Below are 19,658 nucleotides of genomic sequence, written 5' to 3' on the forward strand. Positions count from 1 at the left end.
TAAATAACTATGAAAAACCAATTAGGGTCCTCCTCAGTTTTTAAAAACTCTGCTATAATATTATGTTTCCCCTTATCCTTTAGTATATCTCGTCAATCATTTTTTTTTTTTTCATATAAAAGTCATGTTTCAATTCCTCATTTCTTCAAAAAGGATTCCGGAGGGATAGTTCACGCAAAACAAAAGAAAATATTGTTTTGTGAAGAGGGGAAAATATTGGAGAAAGGGACAGATGTAAAATATACATTAACAAACAATATTCATAATATTAATGAAGAATGTTTTTACAAAAGGTTGATAAAAACATATGTTGACATACTTTTCAATTCTTATAAGTATCCTTTACACATACAGTGCTTACATATAATGAGTGAGTAAAAAAGGAGTGTGTGAAAAATGTACAAGCATATATATATATATATATATATATATATTATTATAATTATGTTTGAAGGTGTAAAAGTTCTTTTTTGTTGTATATTTATATATTAACATATTATCATATGAATATTTTTATATATTTATATATTTATATTTTTATATTTTTACATTTTTACATTTTTACATTTTTATATTTTAATTTTTCGTGGCAGGTAAAAATTTGCTCAAGGAGAAAATAAGAAACGTTACACAGAGCAAAGAACACAAAAGAAGAATTTTTTCTGAGACTTGTAATGAATATGATGTAGAGGACTTAAATAAATTTCTGGTACATATTAATAACCTTTTATCAACAAATAATTGTTATGATATGGATATAAAAAATAAAGAAATGATCGTAAAAAAAATAAATAATTTTTTAAATTATAAAAATGTATTATATTCTTTATTTACCTTAGAACATAATAAAATAATATTTCATTACACAGAAAATTTATTAATAAATGATCTGCAAAATTGTTTTATTAATACATATTTAAATAAAAATAAAGATATTTATAGATTCATAAAGAAATATGGACATGATAATATATATATATATATACTAGAGTATGCTGAAAATATACATATTTTAAAAAAAAGATTTTTTCTTATCAAAAATTTATTTTTTAACAAGGAAATGTAATAACCACATAAAATATAATTATATATATATATATATATATAACATATATATTCTTTTTTGTAATATATAAAGAATTTGCACATATATTATATTATATATATTATATATATATTATATGTATATATATATATATATATATATATATATATATATATATATAATATATTTATTTATTTAATAAAATTTAAAAAAGGTAAAAAAAATATATAACGAAGCATTTATTATGTTTTAATTATTATTTTATTTTTTTTTTTTTTTGTTAAATTTTTCAACAACAAAAAAATAAATAAATCTAAACATATATATATATATATAATTATATACATTATAACATTTGTGCGTAGTTCGGAAGGGTGCTTTTTTTTTAATAAAAATAAAATTATTAATATATATATATATATATATATTATAAATATAATATTACATATATATAATATATTTATTAATTTATTAACATTATTTAAAATATCTGTTTATAATATTTTAAGTAAATGGAGTAATTATATGAATAATATATGGTCAAAAGGGAATATATTATTATATAAATATATATATATATATATATATATATATATATATATATATAATATATATATATATTTTTATTTTTATTTTTCATTTTTTTTATAAAATATAATTTTTGTAAAAATTAATATTTATATATATATATATATATATATATACATATATATTTTATTTATTAATTAATTATAAATTTAAAGAAAAAGGAAAAATAAAAAATATTATATATATATATATATATATATAATATATTTGTAGCAAAAAATTGTCAAAAGTAATAGAAAAAAAAAATGAAGCAACAAATAAATATCTATATCTATATTTATTTATATATATAATAATATATAGGTATATATTGTATATATATATATATGTATTTTTTTTTTTTTTTTTTTTTTTTTTTTTTTTTATTTTTATTTTGCTTGTTAGTAAAAACATTTTAATTACAATAATATGTCTGCATATAGTTATAAACATATTATTGTGTAAGATATGAGAAAAAAAAAAAACATACTTTTTAGGATAAATGGGGATATATAAAAAATATTATTTACAAATATGCTAAATGATAGAAGTGATTAATTTAAGGAAGAAAGCACACCCTTCAGTCGGCAACATATATATATATATATATATATATATATATATATATTTAATACATATGAGGTGTTAAATATAATCCTAGTCATTTAATATATATATGTATTTATATATATATATATTTATTTTATTTTATTTTATTTTATTTTTATTTTTTTTGTTGTTGTTAAATGCTGAAGAAGGATAAAAAATGTTTGATCAAAATAAGACAGCTGGTTTGTTACTTTTATTTTTAGGAGTAGTTTTTGGATGCATTGGAGTATTTTTATTTTTCGATAAGTTTTTTTTGTTTATGTCTAATTTATTATTTTTAATTGGTTTATATTTTTTAGTTGGATTAACAAAAATATTCAGATTTTTTATGAATAAAAAAAAAACAGCAGGAAGTGTTTGTTTTATAATAGGCTTTCTCTTAATATTATTTAATAGAACATTTTTTGGCTTCTTATTTCAATCATATGGATTGTATAGATTATTCTTTTCATTCTTACCAAATATATTAAATTTTATTAAATATTCTCCTTTTAGTTTTATATTAGATTTGCCGGGAATTAAGCAGGTCGCCGAATATATATCTAACTATAAAAAATTACCAATATGAATTTTTTTTTTTTTTTTCCCCCCCCCCCATGATTTAACAAAAATGTAGAAATATTAACATATATATATATATATATATATATATATATATATATATTTATATATTTATATATTTATATTTATTTATATCTTATCGTGCTTGTAATTATGATGCACATTATATCCTTTTGAATTCTTCTAATTTATTTTATTTTTTTTTTTTATTAATAGTTTATATTATACCATTTTATTTTTTATTTTTTATTTTTTATTTTTTTTTTCATTTTATTTATTCTTATTATTTTTAAGTGTTATAAAAACAATTTGTATAATTTTTAATAAACTTGATGATATCCTTTACACCCCACCCCCGATTTTAATATATTATCCTTTTGTATATTTGGTCGTATAGGAGTAATAAAAAAATAGTATGATAACTTGGGTACATAAATATGGAGTATCTTTATTTTTATTCAAGCGAGAAATTATGACATGACAAAATGGAAGATATAATAATAATGTAAATATATATATATATATTTCTTTATATATATATATATTTCTTTATATATATATATATTTCTTTATATATATATATATATTTCTTTATATATATGTGTGTGTTTTTATTTATTTGTTTATCTCTCCACTTATGTGAAAGCCCTCCTGCGTTATTTGAAAATTCATCAATTTATATTTAACCAGAAATTCTGAATATTTTATACTCATGGTTCTTCTAATAGAATTATATGTTTTTATCTTTTTAAGGTATATGACCGTATTTGAACAAGAAGAATTTATCATACTATTAGTTATGTCATAAGAGAAATCAAGATAATCCTTTTTATTGTTAGTACTATTAATTAAGAATACAAAGAAATTATGTTCATAGGCTATTTTTTTCAAAAGTAAAGATATCTTAATGAAAAATTGTTTCTTTTTATTACTATCGAATTGTTCTTCCATACCACGAAATATAAAATTAAGTGAATCAATGACTAAAATAGAAATGTTGTAATATTTTAATATATAAAAGATATCCTTTTCAAATAAACAAAAAAAATCTTTCTCATCATTTATTTTATAAATATATAAATTTTTTAAAACACTTTTTACAAGATTCTTTTTTAATAGGTATTCAGTTTCTTTCAATTCATAATAATCTACGGGGACTCTTTCATCATGTGTCATGTCTTCAAAATTTATTACATCCTCTTCACAATACACATTATTCCCGTTCGATTTTTTGTTATGATGTTCCTTTGTATTTTTATAGTATTCATAACAATTTGTTTTTTTTTGTTTTATTTTGGATTCAACAATTTCAATTAACCTATGTATAGGAAAAGTCCTATTTACATAAATGTAAAAAATAATATCCCTCTTTTTATCATCACGATTATATTGTTCATTCGTTTTTTCTTTCTCTTTTTTTTTTTCTTTCTCTTTTTTTCTTCGTTCGTAAATATTTAAAAGTTCATCTGCACATATGGTAAGAGCAAGTTGTGTTTTCCCGGTTCCACATTCTCCTACGATTTCTAGAAGACTATAATTTATAACCCCATTTTCAAAGAAGTAGTTTAACTTTTCATCATAAAATTCGAGTTTTTTTCTAAAGCAACAGGATAATAAAATGATAATATAAATATATAAATATATATTTGTTTATTTATATGTTATTTTTATTTTTTTTTTTTTTATTTTTTTTTTTTTATGTGGTCACCTTTTACTTTTATTAAATGAAGAAGCTTCAAATATCGTGTCAACTGGTCTACACTTCATTCAATAAATGAAAAAATAAAAAAAAATAAAAAATAATAAAAAATAATAAATAATAAATAAATGAACGCTTGATGAATTGTTGAAATATTAAAAAAAGTATAATAATGTTAGTTCTTTTTCCCACTAGTTTTTATTTAAAAAAGAAAGGAAGAAAAAAAAAAAAAAAAAAAAAAAAAAAAAAAAAAAAAATTTGAACTATCAATTTTTATATAATATTAATACTTTATTTAACATATTATAGTTATGTTCGATCTAATATTAAAGATTTATATTTAAAAAAATAAAAAAAGTAAAATATATGTATATTATAAGATAGTACATATATATAATATATATATATAATATATGTATAATATTTTATGTGTGCCTACTCCTTGGGACGTGTAATACTTGAAACGTTTTATTAAATATATCATTAATATTATTTTATTTAGAAATAAATACACACATACATTTTTGTATACACAATTTTTTGATAATAATATTATATAAGGTGGAAATTATTATTTTATTTTATTTTGTTTTTTTTTTTTTATATTTTAAACATAATTTTTAAAAATGAATGAAAAAATTTAAACACAATATATAAATAAATGATACACATATGTATGATATATTTTATATATATATATATATATATATATATATATATATATGTAAAAATGTGTCATATTCTTTAATAATATTTATATTTTTTCAAGTATAATCACCACTACGACCTTTTTGTACATTTGGTTTATATAATATTATTGTAAATAAATCTTGTGAAAAATAAAACAAATAAATAAATAAATATATATATATATATGTACATATGTATATTTTTTTATTTTTTATTTTTTATTTTTTATTTTTTTTATTATTTTTTTTTTTTTTTGTGTGTGTGTGTATGCTTATTATCACCTGTAAATATCACCATTTCTAAATCCTTATAAACAATGTTTAAAAATGAGAAAAAAGAAGAAAACGTGTTTGGTTCTTTTAATTTTAAGTTTCTTATGTTTTTTTTATTCATCTTTATCTTATGATGAAGATTACGATGAGGAATACAATTATGAAGATAAGAACAGTGATTATGAATGTAATAATTTAATTCCTTTGTTTTTAAATAATTTAGAATATAGTAATATATCTCAGGAAATATCTTTGTCTAAGACTTTTTCTTTAAAATATCCTGTGCATTATATGTATTTTAAATATTCATCTGATCAAAGCATTTTTGTAAATTATAATATATACAATTCTTTATCTTTTGGATATGTAAAAAAAATAGAATTATATGAATATGAAATTATTAAGAATGAAAGTGTGTTATTATTACAAGCGGAAAAAGATTCTGATAAAAATATTAAAATTTTGTATACCATAACAAAAATAGATAATAGGAAAAACTATGAAGGGGAGAAGGATCAAAGGTTATTTTATTTTATTATATATACGACAATAGAAAATGATAATGATATAATAAAGAGTTGTATAAATGTAAATATGAGCATACATATAAGAATTATAAAGGATGACACACAAACAAATAATCATAACAATAATAATATTATTATTAATAATAATAATAATTATTATTATAATTATGTGCATAATAATTATGGGATGAGGGGTATCATGCCAAATCATTTATATAATCATCTTCTACCTTTACATAATAAAAGTTATATTATAATAAAAGATAATTATTATTATTGTACTAACGAAGATTATTATTATAACATGAATAATATAGAAGATTATTATTATGATGAAAAGAGTGGCGACAAAGTTGTGGTTATATATTCTGTTTTATTATTTATAGAATTTAAAAAAGAGGCGAATATAAAATTTACATCATTCTTAAAACATGATATAAATAAGTACAACAATTTTGTTATACATATAAAAAAAATAGATATCCATAATAATTATTTAAACAATATGGATATGGAACATATCTTGAAGGTTGGAAATAATGAGGAATATATAAATGGTAATAAGAAGAAGAAAAGTATGGAATGTGAAGAAGATTGTGTAGAAAGTTACATAACTTCACAAGGAATATATATAGATACAATATTAAATAATAATCATTTGTATAGATTAGATATATTATATAAGATGGGAAAAAATGAAATAAATAATAAGACCACTGAAATTATTAAAAAGGAAAACAACAATAATAACAATAACAATAATAACAATAACAATAATAATAACAATAATAATAACAAGAACAATAACAATAATAATAACAATAATAATAACAAGAACAATAATAATAATAATTATTATGATTATGATAATGACAAAATGGGAGATATAAAAAATATGAAAGACAATGGAAAAGATCCTTTCTTATCATCATTATTATTTTTTAATTTTGAATTATCCATATATAACATTACAGATAATTATATTCCTATGAATTATATTAATAAACGATTATACACCGAATGTTCAAATAATTCTCATGCTCCAAATAAGATTGTTCAAACTAAGGAAGAGAATATGTTAAATATATTTTATACAAATGAATGCTCAAAGAATATAGAGAAATGTAGTTTATATGATGTTAATGAATATATAATATATAATAATAAAGTCATTGATATACATGATAATTTTCTTTTAAACTTTGATATAATAAATTCTTTTAAAAATGAACAAATTATAGATATATATATAAATGAAGATTCTATTTTTAATTTTTCTATGCTCATTAAATCTGATCATATTTTTGTTAACTTATTAAAAAATAACTCTTCAGAAAAAATATGTAATACATATTATATGAATAATATTAATGATTATAATATATATGATTATAAAAAAAATAACAAATCTGATTTTTTTCATAAACATTATAATGATAGTTTTTTATATAATCAAAATATGAATTATAATAACACCTTTGAATATCAAAATTATTATCAACATGATCATCATTTAAAAAATTTCCCTCTTCAAAATATTATTTATATTAATTGTATATTAAAGAAGGGATATTATGATTTAAAAATTATTCTTAATGGTTATAATAATATATGTGAAAGTAATGATTTCAATTTATTAATATATCCCATGTCTCTATATAAAAATCAACACCAATGTGATGATAAAATGAACCAAGTAACTAATTTATTTAATAATATTTTAAAACGTAAATACCAACATAATATTAGTCATGTACCAAATCAAATCCAAACCTTTGATCAAATTTATCAAAATAAATGGATTTTAAATAATCATATATTTGAATATTTTGATTTTGTTATAATATATGAAAAAGAATTACTACCACAACAATATAAAGAAATTATGGTTACTATAAATAATTCTCCAGGTCTTGATCTATTCTTTATTCTTGTAGAAAATGTACAAGGTCAAAAATACTATCATATATATAAAGATACACGAAAAAAAAATAAATACATATTAAAGGATAAACACCCATGTACTTTGTATGTACTTGTATCAACATTATTATATACTACCCAAGATGTTTGTGGATTCTTTTTTGTCGATATAGAATATGTAGATAATATGAAGTTATTAAATCAAAACGATCATCCAAATGATATAATGAATGGAACATATCAACATAATATGATACAAAAAATTAATTATATACCTACTATAATTATAGGATATGATTCGTATAGTTATAGTCATTTTTGTTATGTACCATATTACAAAAAACATAAACTTACTATATTATTAAAACCAAAAACGATAGTCAAAATAAATTGCTTCACACATAATTATATATATATTTATTTATTAGATAAATCAAATAATAACAACAACAACAAAAATAATAATGATAATAATAAGAAGAAGTTATATGAAGGTTATAATCATCTATATATCGAATCTTTTGTTGAAGGGGAATATGAAATTATATTTGAATTTAATACGCAAAATGATAAAAATATGAATTCATTTTTTTATTTACAAATATATATATATAATTTAAACACATTAGATAAATGCCTTTTCTTTAATAATAATATGAATTATATAAAAGAAAGCTCCATAAATAAATTTATAAATACAAATAACTATGATACATTTGATCTTAGTAAATATGAATATAATGATATTATTATAAATAAAAATGTACCCAGAGTAATTAAAAAAGAAAATAATATGTTCTTCATTTATCAAACAATTAATTTTTATTATCTCTATAAATCATTCTTTCTTTATATTCTACCAACACAACATAAAGATGGAAATATAACAAACGAACAAGATAAGAATAGAATTAAAAAAAAAATTATATTACCAAAAATTAATTATTTATCAAATCAGAATTTCATATTAAAAATTGAATTGTCTTTTCATAAAAATATATTCCCATACAAAATGTATATCGATGAAAATTATGATGATATTATCATGATTAGTACAAACACGTATAGAAATAAAAATATTATGTTATTAAAAATATTAAATAATAATACAAATTATATAAATATATATATAGATACGTATGAAGATATTAATGATGAAATAAGAAAAAATTATTGTTCATATGCATATTTCAATATTACATATACAAATCAAACAGAGGAAGAAACTGTGGATAGACAACAGATAAATTTATATAATAAAATCACTTTACCTTTATTATTAAATAATATTTTATCTAAGGACTATGTTCCAATGATTAATAAAAATATAGTAGAAAATAAGAATGACCAAACATATAAAGCTGATCATTTATATTATGAGGATGATAATATTGGTGTAATAAATAGTGTATCCAATAATTATTTCTCTGGTGAGAACAAAAATATGGGGGATATCAAAAATAAGATGAATAATGAGTATGGTAGTGTTCATACAGAACAGATGGTACATTTTCAAAATAATGATAACCTTAACAATAATAATAATATCATATTTGGTAATGTTTATCCTTATCTTGAAAATCATCTTAGAGGTATCATATCTCTCAAAAATAGCAACTCTTTAATATTAAATCAAAGTGTTAATTATAATTTTGAAGTAGTTAACAATAATTATACACTTTTGATAATACCAAATGATGCTTTTCTAAACATGTACATAAGAAATAATGATGATGATGATGATGATGATAATGATAAAAATAATAATAATAATAATAATAATAGTAATAATAATAATAGTAATAGTAGTAAAAAGAACATTACTTTGAATGTGTACCGAATTTTAGATGTACCTAAACTCACAAATGAAGGTATTTCCTTTAATGAAGTCAAGAAACAAATTCTGTCCTTATCTCACCCGTTCTTAACGTTTACCGATAAGTATATAAATGTATATAGATATTTAGAAAGAGGATTATATATATTTAAATTTGATGACGATTCTAATAAGGAAAATTCAAGTTATACCTTTAGAAATAGTAGCAATATATATAAGAACAATATAAATAATTATAATTATCATTCTAGTGATAGTATTAAGCCATTATCCTTTTTTATGCATTTTAATATCATGCCTATTTACACGAATGATATAGAATACAAGGATAATATCAAAAATAATAATTATAATGATAAAACGTTCAATTATCAAGGGCATGATAAAAATATGTACCCTTCTGTCATTCATAACTATATATTTAAGAATGAATTATTATATTATTTCAATAAAGAATACAGCTGTGATAAAGAGAATATGTTATTTTTTGAACATAAAAAGATAGATGATGTATCTAATTTTTTAGAACATACTTGGAATAATATACCATTTGAAATTTATATAAATGACAAACTAGACATTACATTAAATCGAGATAACTACAACACATTAATATTAAAAAGATTCTTTATATGTTTTGAAAAAGAAAAAAATGTAAACAATAATGACAATATTAATAATAGTAATAATTCCTATGTAAATAATACTGATAATATTAATGAATCACAAGATGACTCTTATATAAACATTTTTAATGATACAATTAAAAAAGAATATCTCCTTTTTAATATCGTATTAAATGTAAAAGGTAATATATATATAGAAATACAACCACATTATCATTATTTTATATATCCATTTATTTTAACCATAAAATCGAAAAATAATCCCACACAACTTAATAAATCTCATGATAAATTATTTTTAACTACCGATCTTGGCGTAGGTGAATATGAAATCTATATAACGTTTCTTTCGAATAATCATTATAAAAATGTAAAAATGAAAAAGGTCATGTTTGATTTATTTATTTTTATTGATATTTTAAAAAATAAAAATATTCAACTTGGAAAAAATAATTTATACTTACCATATGGAAACCATCTTGATGACACTATAGATTTTAAAATATATGATAATACATGTAAAACGGATAATTATAAAAGATTATTTCATGAAGTAAAATTATTAGAAAATAATAATAGTTCCAATGTTCATATGAATGAATCATATATAAAAAACAAAAATAATATTATCAGTACAAATATGAATACGAATTATTTTCATATTTATGATACATATTATATGAAAGTACGTGAGCACGAAATTTCTTTTGAGATACCAAAAGAGGCGTATATTCTTAAAATTTTTTGTATACACATAGATGAACAAAATTATGATGAAGACATAACAAGTGGAGATTTTTACAATAATACAAACGCTTATAATAATAATAATAATTATGGAAATAATAATAATTATTATAAAATTGAACAAACTGATAATTTATCTCATTTTTCTTTTAATTATTTAAACACCTATTTTGATATCCAAAATTTATTCCATATTAATGTAATAACAAATGAAGACAGTAAATTTTTTTCTGATGAACATACAAATGATCAAGATTTATATGTTAAACCGTTTTTTTCCAATGAAGAAAATGAACATATATTAAACTGGTATAAAATAGATAAGAATTTTAAATTAGTTATAAAAAAAAATAATTATGATTGTACATATTTCAAGCTAATTATAAGTTTATATCCTATGGATTATTTTAATAGTATTGATTATTTAAAATATAATAATTATCTTAATAAATATTTTACAAATATATTTGACACCTTATCACTTAAGGTCAACCAATATCAAGACATATCCTTTGAGCAAATTAAAAATAAGAATTATTTATATGACTATTTAAAAACAAATGTGATTTTTTTAAAAAGTTTGAATTCTAGGGATCTTTTTTCTTATCCGCTTACGATTAAAATGGTAATGTATTGAGGGGTGAAATTGGGACCCTAAAAAAAAAAAAAAATATAAATATGTGTACATATGTATATATTTATATATGTATATATTTTATTTTTTATTTTTTATTTTTTATTTTTAGCCGAGCTATGTAAAAATCAATTTTGGGTACAACTTCACTTTAACCAGCTTTGAAATCAAACTCTTGAAAAACAATATGATAATCGCTACAAGCAACAAAGTACAAGCCAATATAAATAATAACAATATCAACATATTTGAAAATGTGAGCATTTATTTGGAAAAGGGAAATTATGTTGTCCAAATTTATTCTTATGATTTAATTGAAAAGTCTTCTAATATAATAAACAAACTCAGTTTTCCTTTTTATGCGGAAATTGAAATTGTGCAGTTTGTAAACGACCAAATTGACGAACCTATATTGTTGGATGTGTTCCCTCATAATTCGGTCATTGTGAATAGAAACTACCCCTTCTTTGTAATGAATAAATATAAAAAGGAATATAAAAAAATAAACAATAATTATATATATATGTACATATGTACATATGTATATTTTTTTTTTTTTTTTTTTTTTTTTCTTTTTTTTTCTGAACAAATCAGAAAATTTTCATTATATTTCCTTTTTTTTTTCCTGAACAAGTCATAATATTATCATATTATTTTATTTTTTTAGGTTGATTTAATTTTTTGGGGAAGAGCAAATGAAAACATATCCGTGTTGGATACAAAAGAAAATAATATCAAATTAAATAATACCAAGTTAATAAAATATGGAAATGTTGAGATACACAAATATGTTTTGTCATCTGAACAAATGAGGTCTCTGGAAAATAATTTTACTTTAAAGCTTCAGTCCAATGTTCATATAAGTGCATGGATGGAGAAAAGAATGAATTTTAGCTTTACAAATGAGGGTTGGAATTACGATGGACAAACAGAACATGGGAAATTAATGAAAAATGGAATAAAAACAAATAATATTGTTGATGAATCTTCTAAAATATCCAAGGGAGAAAAATTAAATGAGACTGTGTTATTGGAATATGGCAAGAGGGAAATAAAAAATGAGAGTGAGGGTGAAAGTAAGAGTGAGAATAAGATTGAAGGTAATAGTAATAATGAGAGTGATGGTGAGAGTGAGAAAAGGAGTTTCTTACAGAACGGTGTAATAGAAAAAAGCAAGTAAGAAAAATAAAATGAAATGAAATGAAATAATATCAATATTAATATGAATGAATAACCACATATATATAAAGATATATAAATAAATAAATATATATATATATATATAATAATATTTTTATATACATAAAAATCACGCATGAAGCTTTTGTATTATCCTATATTCCCTTAAATTTTATTTTATTTTATTTTATTTATTTATTTATTTTTTATTTTTCTCAGCCTTTTTGATCTGAATGAAGTTATTAAAAATTTTCGATATAACAAGAAAAAGAAAAAAGAAGAAGAAGATTTCCTTTTGAACGGATCATATATGAATTCAAATGATAAATGTTTCTCTTTGTCTATATTCAGTTTTGAGATATATTGTTTTGAAAAATTTTATTTTTTTATTTTTATCTTTATCTTAACCGTATTATGGATATCTTGTGCCTTTATATTTTTAATTATAAAAATATATAAAAACTGGAAAGGTTATAGAAATTATGACATCGTTGGTGAAATGGATGAAGTGATAGGTCTTTTTCATGGAGATGATTTATAAAAATATGATATGAAAAATTTGTTATATATACATAATGTATATTTTTTTAAAAAGTACTTTGTATATATATATATATATATTATATATATGTAAATGTATAAATTAAATCATATTTTGTTTTTTGTTTTTTATTTTTGTTTTTATTTTTGTTTTTGTTTTATACTTTTTATTTTATATTTTTTATATTTTACTTTTTTTTAAATTTGTGTAAGATATATATTTATATATATATATTTTTTTTTTTTGTTATTTTTAATAATCATTTTTTTTAAGTATATGTTTATGTAAATATTATTAAGGTTTATTCAAAAAAGACGTTTTTAAATATATAACAAAAAAATAAATACAAAAAAAAAAAAAAAAAAAAAAAAAATATACCAAATGAATAATGTACATACGTACATACATATATATAATATATATATATATATATATTTTTTTTTTTTTTAATCACCTTATGGTTGATGGTTATAGTCCTTTCGTGTGATAAAAAGTGCTGAACACGAAAATATATTCATTTCGATTTCTAAAATATAATTGGTTTTATAAATTATTAAATATGTAATATTTTAGAAGAATATAAAAAGATACATATGAAAGGAAAAAGATTGCATAAAGTACATATATCAAATCTGTAGTAAAATGATTAAAAAATATATTGTTTGTATATTTATAAATATAAAAAATAGATGTATTAATATAAAAAATGAAGATAAGGAAACGTAGAATTGCATAAAGATAGAGTACTAAATTTATGGAGGTATTTATAATAATAATTTTATAAATAAAGATGATTGGTAATAACATAATATTATTATAACTTAATAAAGATATAAGATATATTAATTTGAAAGGTGGTATTTTTTTGGTTTTGAAATAAATTGTTAGATATATTATAATGGGAATAAATATATTAAATGAGTATATGAAAAATATAGTATTATATAAAATATTTAATTTGCTTTGATTATCTAAAATATGATTGTTCTTATTATTTGATATGTGATTTGTTGATATATTATTATTAATATCATTGAAAAATACATTTTTTATATTAAAAAGAAAAAACACTAGAAAGGATATAAATAAATTTAACCATACGAAGGAATAAATATCTGGATTTTTTTCTAACCCTAGTTTATTATCATAATAATCTAAAGCATCATTTACATTGCTTGATTTTCTTACATTTTCTTCATCATATGTTTCGTCATCAAAAAGGTTAGTTTTCTCTTTATTCATTTTATCATTATTTCTAACATTGGTTTTGCTGTTGTTTGTATTCATGTTCTTTTCTTGTGATGTATATTCTTTTGTACTTGTATTATTATCGAAACCATTTTCATTTGTATCTACACAATTTTTTTCAATATCATATATATTATTTATAACATCATAATTTTTGTCAACATTTAAATATGGAAATAAGGCACACATACATCTATATATGACAACGTCTGTATCTATATCATAATAACTTAATAATTTTGTTCTTATACCTTTAAATTTTTTAAAGAAGGGGAAGATATCAAAAGAATTTCTTTTATCATCATCCTGATTTATATCATTATCACTTAAATTTATAATATTCATTTTTCCTTGTATATTTTTTTCATAATATGAATTATTTTCATACATATTTAATGTATTATCATTTTTTAATACATTATTTAATTGGTTCGTTTCGATTGGATTCATATTAGAATTAGACAAAATAACATCTAAACTATTTCTGTGATTATTATTATTTGTAGTAGTATTAGATTTTGTTTGAAATGTATTATTAGTATGATCAAACCTTTTCATATTACCATCATTTTTAATATCTTGTAAATTAAAAATAATTAAATCTTTATTTGACAAGAGAGAGTTTTTTTCTGATTCCTCATTTGTTATAAAATTATTATTATGTTTCATATTATGATTATTTATAAGATGCACATTATTTTTATTATGATCAGTATTCTTAGAAAAATTATTAATCTGAAATATATCCTTATATTCATCTTCTAAAGGAAAATTATTCTTTCCATTCATATTCATAAAAGAATTATCATTGGTTGAATTAACACATTTGTTTTTTTTTTTATATATCTCATCATTTTCCCAAATTTCATTTTTAGGTTTCTTAAATTTATCATCTTGATTAACCATTTTTTTTTTTTTTTATAAAAGATAATTTTTTTTTAAAACTTCAAAAAGAGCACTTGAATTTTTTTTTTTTTTTTTTTTTTTCTTTAACTGAAAATTATAATATTGTAATAATATTGTTATTGTAAATAAATGCAAAGGTTAAACATATAACTATATGAAAAACAAACAAACAAACAAATAAATAAATAAATAAATATATAAATATATATATATATATATTATACATATATTTTTTATGTGTATTGAAAAAATAAGTTAATGCATAATAATATGTACATTTTATTTTTAAATATATAAAAAAATGAAACGCTTATATTTTCCATGTAATAAAAAAAAAAAAAAAAAAAAAACGGTCATAAAATATTTTATTTTTTACATTTATTGTATCAATATAAAATACATATATATAATTTGTTCACATAAACAAATAGCATTAGTGTCTTATTTTAAAAAATATTATAATTAATATAATTTTGAAATATTCTTGTGAATATAATATAATTCGTAGGATATAAAAAAAATATATACATATATATATTATATATATATGTATATGTGTTAATTTGTTAATTTTGTGTAGGAATATAAATAAATAGATATAATATATATATATATATATATATATATATATATATTTTCATTATGTTTATATTTGATACGCGTAATTGTTTTATTATAAATTTTTATGGGTTATATAAAAAATAATATATATTACAAATACATATTTTATATGTTTACAAATAATTTGTTAAGGCACATGTTATAAATATTATATATATTTATTAATATACATAAATATATGAAGTCTATTTAATATAAAAATTGTAAAATATCATATTTTTATTGGTTGGGGATCTTTATAATATTATCACAAATAAGACTTTATAAAATTCATTTTTTAAATTAGGCTATACTATAATATATATAAATATATATATATATATATATATATATATATATTTTTTTTTTTTTTTGTTAAAAATTGTTTAAAAATAAAAAAAAAAAAAAAAATTAAAGAAATGAACAATATCCAATATATTTTATATGTATATATTATCTTTTTAGCATTGGTGATAATTATAAAATAATAAAAGAATAAACCATCAAATTTAAATAGATAGTTTTATATGTTTTATATATATATATATATGTATATATTTAATTTTTTTTTTTTGGTGATATTTACTATATTTAATAAATATAAAATTATAATAATATTAACAAATTTTATAGTTTTAACATCTTCATATTTGTGTGTTTTTACCATTATATAATAATAATATATTTTATAGATTGAAACAGGTAAAAATATGAAAAACAATATTTCTTCTTTTTTTTTTTGCTTTAAATTAGCACTGGTTTTTTTTGCTTTTTTTTGTTCTTCGTTCTCAACTTAAGAAGGAATAAATTATAAAAATTTTATAATAAAAAAAATATATATATATTATTATATATTATATATATAATATAAATTATTATTTATCATTAAAAAAAAAAATATACAATAAAAAATAAGCCGAATTGGAGGCGATACGGTAAAAAATGTTTATATATATATATAAATTATAATATATATAAATAAATATATATATATATATATATATATATTATATATATATATTATATATTTTATATACATATAAATATTTTATTTATTTATTATTATTTTTTTTTTTTTTTTGTGATTGCATACCTATTAAATATAAAAATATATTTAATATAATAAGTACATTCAAATAATCAATATATTATTATATATTATATTATATTATATTATATATTATATATTATATATTTTTATATATATATAATAATAATATATTTTTCTAAGAATACAAAATATAAGAAAAAAAAAAAAAAAAAATTTCAAATATAAAAAATATAAATAATATAAAAATTTATATATATAATTATATATAATATACAAGTATAATAATTATAAAAAAAAAAATTACATATTTATATAAAATATATTATATAAATATATCATTTTTTAAGATTTTTTTTTTTTTTTTATTATGACTTAATTATATAAATTTAATTATTTAATACAAGAAAATAAAAATAAAGATATATAATAAAAAAAAATTAAAAGAATGCTTTAAATATATATTTACATATATAATATGTATATAATTATAATAACATAAGAGAAACTATAAGTTTATAATTATTATACAGTAAATAAACAAATAAATATATATATATATTATAATATATAATATATATATTTTTTAAAGTAATATATTATTTTAGTTTTTATAAATACAATTAAAAAAACAAGTATTTATAAAAATATCTAATTTTTTCACTCATAAATATATATATATATAAATAAATATATAAATATATATATTATATATATATCCATTATATTATAATACAATAATTATATGAAATTTTTCCATTTGTATGTATATTCACCAGATTCATAATAATAATATTATTTTATATATATATTAAGTTTAATATATTTCTCATCCACAGTTGTGTAAACACAGTTTTTTTTTTCTTTTTTTTTTTTCTTCTCTTTATAAATATTTTATTTATAAATATTTTATTTATAAATATTTTATTTATATCTTTTTTTTTTTTTTGATATTTAAATAAATAATATATATAAATATGGATGATGATAAGAATGACTACAATCCCGAAGAAGAAGTTGTCACAGGAAATTGGAATACTCCAAAGGTAATAAAATAAAAAAGAATAATATAACCACACATATATATATATATATATATATATATATATATATATATATATGTATGTATGTATGCATATATTGTTGTTATATTTATTTAATTCTAACCCTATTTTTTATATCCATATTTTACGTGTGTATTATTTATTTTTTTTTTTTTTTTTGGAATTGGCTAGATAGCCATTTTTATATTCTACCTGTTGAAATGTTAATATATATATATATATATATATATTTTTTTTTTTTTTTTTTTTTTTTTTTTTCCTGAACGGTTCATGTAGGTTGAATTAAAAGAAGTGGAAATAAAAACAGGAGAAGAAGACGAAAGTTTATTTTGGTCTGGTCGATCAAAATTGTATAGGTGGGTTGAGGGTGAATGGAAAGAAAGAGGATTAGGTGAATCCAAATTATTATTACATAAGAAAAAAGGAATAATACGATTTCTTTTAAGGCAAGAAAAAACATTGAAAGTTGTAGCTAACCATTATATATATCCCAATGAATCATATTGTAAGCTTGTTCCAAATGCTGGAAGTGAAAAAATATATGCCTGGACAGTGAAAGATTTTGCAGAGGAACCAAAAATTGAACAGTTTGCTTTAAAATTTAATACTGCCGATGCAGCAAAATTATTTAAACAAAAATTTGATGAAGCGGGACAAGTCAATCTTAAACTTTTGGATAGTCAGGGAAATTTGAAAGAAAAGGTTGAAGAAAAAAAAGATGACGACAAAAAGGAAAAGAAAGATGATAACAGTGATAATAATAAAAAAACAAAGGAGGATGAAGAAGAAAAGAAGGATAAGGTTGAAAAGGATGAGAAAAAAAAAGAAGACGAAAAGGAAAACGTGAAGAAAGATGTAAAGGAAGATGACGAAGAAAAGGATAAGGATGATAAAACAAAAGATGATGATACTTCTAAGGATGAAAAGGAAAAGGAAGTTGAACAAAAAGAGGATGTTAAAGAAAAAGAAGAAAAGGAGAAAGAAAAGGATGATAAAAGAAGTGATGATAAAAAAAGTGATGAAGAAGAAAATATTAAAAGAGAAGATTAATATGAAATATATAAATATGTTTATATATATATATATATATATATATATATATATATATTTGTATTTATTTATATATGTATGTATGTGTTTTAGAATATTATATATGTAATAAATACATAATTTATATAATGTTCATTTTATATTAATACATTATACATAAACATGTTTATGTTAGTTTATTTTATGTTTTAATATCGTTATATTTTTTTTTTATTTTTTTTTTTTATTTTTTTTTTTTTTCTTCTTTTAAATTATACTAATATATGAAATTAAAAAAATAAATAG

General features: G+C 18.3%; 6 protein-coding genes across 6 annotated transcripts; 4 read left to right on the plus strand and 2 right to left on the minus strand.

The window, feature by feature from the left end:
• Positions 1 to 9: 9 nt before the first annotated feature.
• Positions 10 to 1,066, plus strand: PF3D7_0419100 (conserved Plasmodium protein, unknown function; the record flags this gene model as incomplete). Its single annotated transcript, XM_001351463.1, has 2 exons — positions 10 to 370; positions 594 to 1,066. 2 exons carry the CDS (start codon positions 10 to 12, stop codon positions 1,064 to 1,066), a joined length of 834 nt encoding a protein of 277 aa, XP_001351499.1.
• A 1,312-nt stretch (positions 1,067 to 2,378) lies between these two features.
• Positions 2,379 to 2,789, plus strand: PF3D7_0419200 (protein transport protein GOT1, putative; the record flags this gene model as incomplete). The annotated part of the gene is made up of 1 exon (XM_001351464.1): positions 2,379 to 2,789. The coding sequence occupies one exon, from the start codon at positions 2,379 to 2,381 to the stop codon at positions 2,787 to 2,789; it is 411 nt and encodes a 136-aa protein (XP_001351500.1).
• A 608-nt stretch (positions 2,790 to 3,397) lies between these two features.
• Positions 3,398 to 4,549, minus strand: PF3D7_0419300 (conserved Plasmodium protein, unknown function; the record flags this gene model as incomplete). Its single annotated transcript, XM_001351465.1, has 2 exons — positions 3,398 to 4,379; positions 4,491 to 4,549. The coding sequence occupies 2 exons, from the start codon at positions 4,547 to 4,549 to the stop codon at positions 3,398 to 3,400; spliced, it is 1,041 nt and encodes a 346-aa protein (XP_001351501.1).
• Positions 4,550 to 5,497: 948 nt separating this feature from the next.
• Positions 5,498 to 13,457, plus strand: PF3D7_0419400 (conserved Plasmodium protein, unknown function; the record flags this gene model as incomplete). The annotated part of the gene is made up of 4 exons (XM_001351466.1): positions 5,498 to 11,728; positions 11,850 to 12,206; positions 12,405 to 12,913; positions 13,136 to 13,457. 4 exons carry the CDS (start codon positions 5,498 to 5,500, stop codon positions 13,455 to 13,457), a joined length of 7,419 nt encoding a protein of 2,472 aa, XP_001351502.1.
• Positions 13,458 to 14,000: 543 nt separating this feature from the next.
• Positions 14,001 to 15,611, minus strand: PF3D7_0419500 (conserved Plasmodium membrane protein, unknown function; the record flags this gene model as incomplete). Its single annotated transcript, XM_001351467.1, has 1 exon — positions 14,001 to 15,611. One exon carries the CDS (start codon positions 15,609 to 15,611, stop codon positions 14,001 to 14,003), a length of 1,611 nt encoding a protein of 536 aa, XP_001351503.1.
• Positions 15,612 to 18,236: 2,625 nt separating this feature from the next.
• PF3D7_0419600 (ran-specific GTPase-activating protein 1, putative) lies at positions 18,237 to 19,373 on the plus strand (the record flags this gene model as incomplete). The annotated part of the gene is made up of 2 exons (XM_001351468.1): positions 18,237 to 18,305; positions 18,600 to 19,373. The coding sequence occupies 2 exons, from the start codon at positions 18,237 to 18,239 to the stop codon at positions 19,371 to 19,373; spliced, it is 843 nt and encodes a 280-aa protein (XP_001351504.1).
• Positions 19,374 to 19,658: the final 285 nt, after the last annotated feature.

The sequence above is a fragment of the Plasmodium falciparum genome, assembly GCF_000002765.6.
Source record: "Plasmodium falciparum 3D7 genome assembly, chromosome: 4".
NCBI lineage: Eukaryota > Apicomplexa > Aconoidasida > Haemosporida > Plasmodiidae > Plasmodium > Plasmodium falciparum.